Genomic DNA, 2,500 nt, shown 5'->3' on the forward strand with positions numbered 1-2,500 from the left:
TGACGGCGAGCTTTACGCCACTCCAGCCGAGTCTTTGTGCATGGGGATCTTAGGTTTGTATGCGGCTGCTCGGCCATGGAAACCCATTTCATGAAGCTTCCAGAAGGAGTTTGGAACTCTGCTGTCCTGTTCTGTGAGCTTTTGTGGCCTACCACTTCGAGGCAGAGCCGTTGTTGCTCCTAGACGTTTCCACTTCACAATAACAGCACTTACAGTTGACCGGGGGGGCAGCTCTAGCAGGGCGGACATTTGATGAACTGACTTGTTGGAAAGGTGGCATCCTGTGATGGTACCACGTTGAAAGTCACTGAGCTCTTCATTAAGGCCATTCTACTGTCAATGTTTGTCTATGGAGATTGCATGGCTGTCTGCTCGATTTTATATGTCAACAACAGAATGAAATACCTTTCTTTATATAGCGTATGTCTTCTGAATTGAACCCCTCTAAATCAGAGAGAGGGGCCTTCATCAACGTTCACATCATCAGCTCCCTGGAGTAGTTGTTGTTATGGGAATAACGGCCGAGGCTCAAGGGCAGTACGGCAGATTTTTTTTTTCGCCTTGCTGGGGATTCGAACCAGTGAGGGAGGGGGGAGAGACAGAGAGAGGAAAAAAGAGACAGAGAGAGAGAGGGAGAGGGAGGGAGGGAGAGAGAGAGAGACAGAGAGAGGGGGGGAGAGAGAGAGAGGTGGAGAGAGAAAGAGCTACACTCCACACAACATTAGTTCCTGCTATACTCCACACAACATTAGTTCCTGCTACACTCCACACACAACATTAGTTCCTGCTACACTCCACACAACATTAGTTCCTGCTACACTCAACACAAGATTAATTCCTGCTACACTCCACACAACATTAGTTCCTGCTACACTCAACACAAGATTAATTCCTGCTACACTCAACACAACATTAGTTCCTGCTACACTCAACACAACATTAGTTCCTGCTACACTCAACACAACATTAGTTCCTGCTACACTCAACACAACATTAGTTCCTGCTACACTCCACACAACATTAGTTCCTTTAATAAGAGTATACCACTATTGTACACTTTCTCAATCACTATAATCAATGGCCTGCGTCTCTTTCTCCTGTCTCTCTCTCTTGCTCTCTCTCTCTCTCCCCTCTCTCACTCTCTTCCTCCCTCTCTCTCTCTCTCTCTCTCTCTCTTTCCTCTCTCTCTCTTGCTCTCTCTCTTTCCTCTCTCACTCTCTTCCTCTCTCTCTCTCTCTGTCTCTGTGTTTGTTTAGCAGGTGTGTGTGGATGCTGTGGGGCTTTGAGACCTCGCTATAAGAGGCTGGTGGACAACATCTTCCCAGAAGACCCAGAGGTACACGGACTCACAGAGACTATAATATGTAACCCTATATGTATATAGTTGTATATGTATATAGATATCCTGTTATACATTCTAGATTTATTTCTGTAGTTCTATATGTATTGTATAAAGATATCCTGTTTTAGGTTCTATATGTAATTCTATAGTTATATATGTATATAGATATCCTGTTATATGTTCTATATGTAATTCTATAGTTATATATGTATATAGATATCCTGTTATATGTTCTATATGTAATTCTATAGTTGTATATGTATAAAGAGATCCTGTTATATGTTCTATATGTAATTCTATAGTTGTATATGTATATAGATATCCTGTTATATGTTCTATATGTAATTCTATAGTTGTATATGTATATAGATATCCTGTTTTAGGTTCTATATGTAATTCTATAGTTGTATATGTATATAGATATCCTGTTATAGGTTCTATATGTAATTCTATAGTTGTATATGTATAAAGAGATCCTATGATATGTGCTATGTGTATTTCTGTAGATATATATGTAATTCATGGGGTTGTTCAATGTTTTCGCCTAAAATGACATACCCAAATCAAACTGCCTGTAGCTCAGGACCTGAAGCAACGATATGCATATTCTTGATACAATTTGAAAGCAAACACTTTGAAGTTTGTGGAAATGTGAAATTAATGAAGGAGAATATAAGACAATCGACATGGATGAAGATAATACAACCCCCAAAAAAAATATACTGCTTTGAAATGCAAAAGAGATGCAGATAGGAGTCTAGGTGTAATGTAGATTTTGGCCACCAGATGGAAGCAGTGTGTATGCCAAGTTTCAGACTGATCCAGTGAAGAATTATATTACTGCACAATATTTTGGTCAATTGATACATTTTTATATAGAGAACTATAGAGAACATACAAAAAATGTGACACACACATTTACACACACATGAACAAAAACACATAAAAACACATAAAAACACACACATGAAAATACACACAGGGCGGATTCTGCCTCCATTAGGACAGAGATTAGTTGGTTAATCGCAAAAAGAAAGTTTGATCTCTCTCTGTTATCATCTCTTTTTCCCTCACTGTCTCTCTCTATTTCTCTCTCTCTCTCTCTCTCTCTCTCTCTCTCTCTCTCTCTCTCTCTCTCTCTCTCTGTCTCTCTCTCTC

The 2,500-nt window shown here is 39.8% G+C and overlaps 1 protein-coding gene across 5 annotated transcripts in view; it reads left to right on the top strand.

Moving 5' to 3' along the window:
• The window catches only part of efr3ba (EFR3 homolog Ba (S. cerevisiae)), a 47,909-nt gene that overhangs the window by 10,881 nt on the left and 34,528 nt on the right, over window positions 1-2,500 (top strand). For 3 of the 5 annotated variants that reach the window (XM_046307716.1, XM_046307720.1, XM_046307718.1), the window contains exon 2: window positions 1,260-1,336. In XM_046307716.1, coding sequence (XP_046163672.1) covers window positions 1,260-1,336 — 77 coding nt within the window. Of the gene's footprint in view, window positions 1-1,256; window positions 1,337-2,500 lie in introns of all 5 variants that reach the window. The other 2 variants (XM_046307721.1, XM_046307717.1) reach the window with 1 other exon arrangement.

This window comes from Oncorhynchus gorbuscha, linkage group LG17 (genome assembly GCF_021184085.1).
Source record: "Oncorhynchus gorbuscha isolate QuinsamMale2020 ecotype Even-year linkage group LG17, OgorEven_v1.0, whole genome shotgun sequence".
Taxonomy (NCBI): Eukaryota; Metazoa; Chordata; class Actinopteri; order Salmoniformes; family Salmonidae; genus Oncorhynchus; species Oncorhynchus gorbuscha.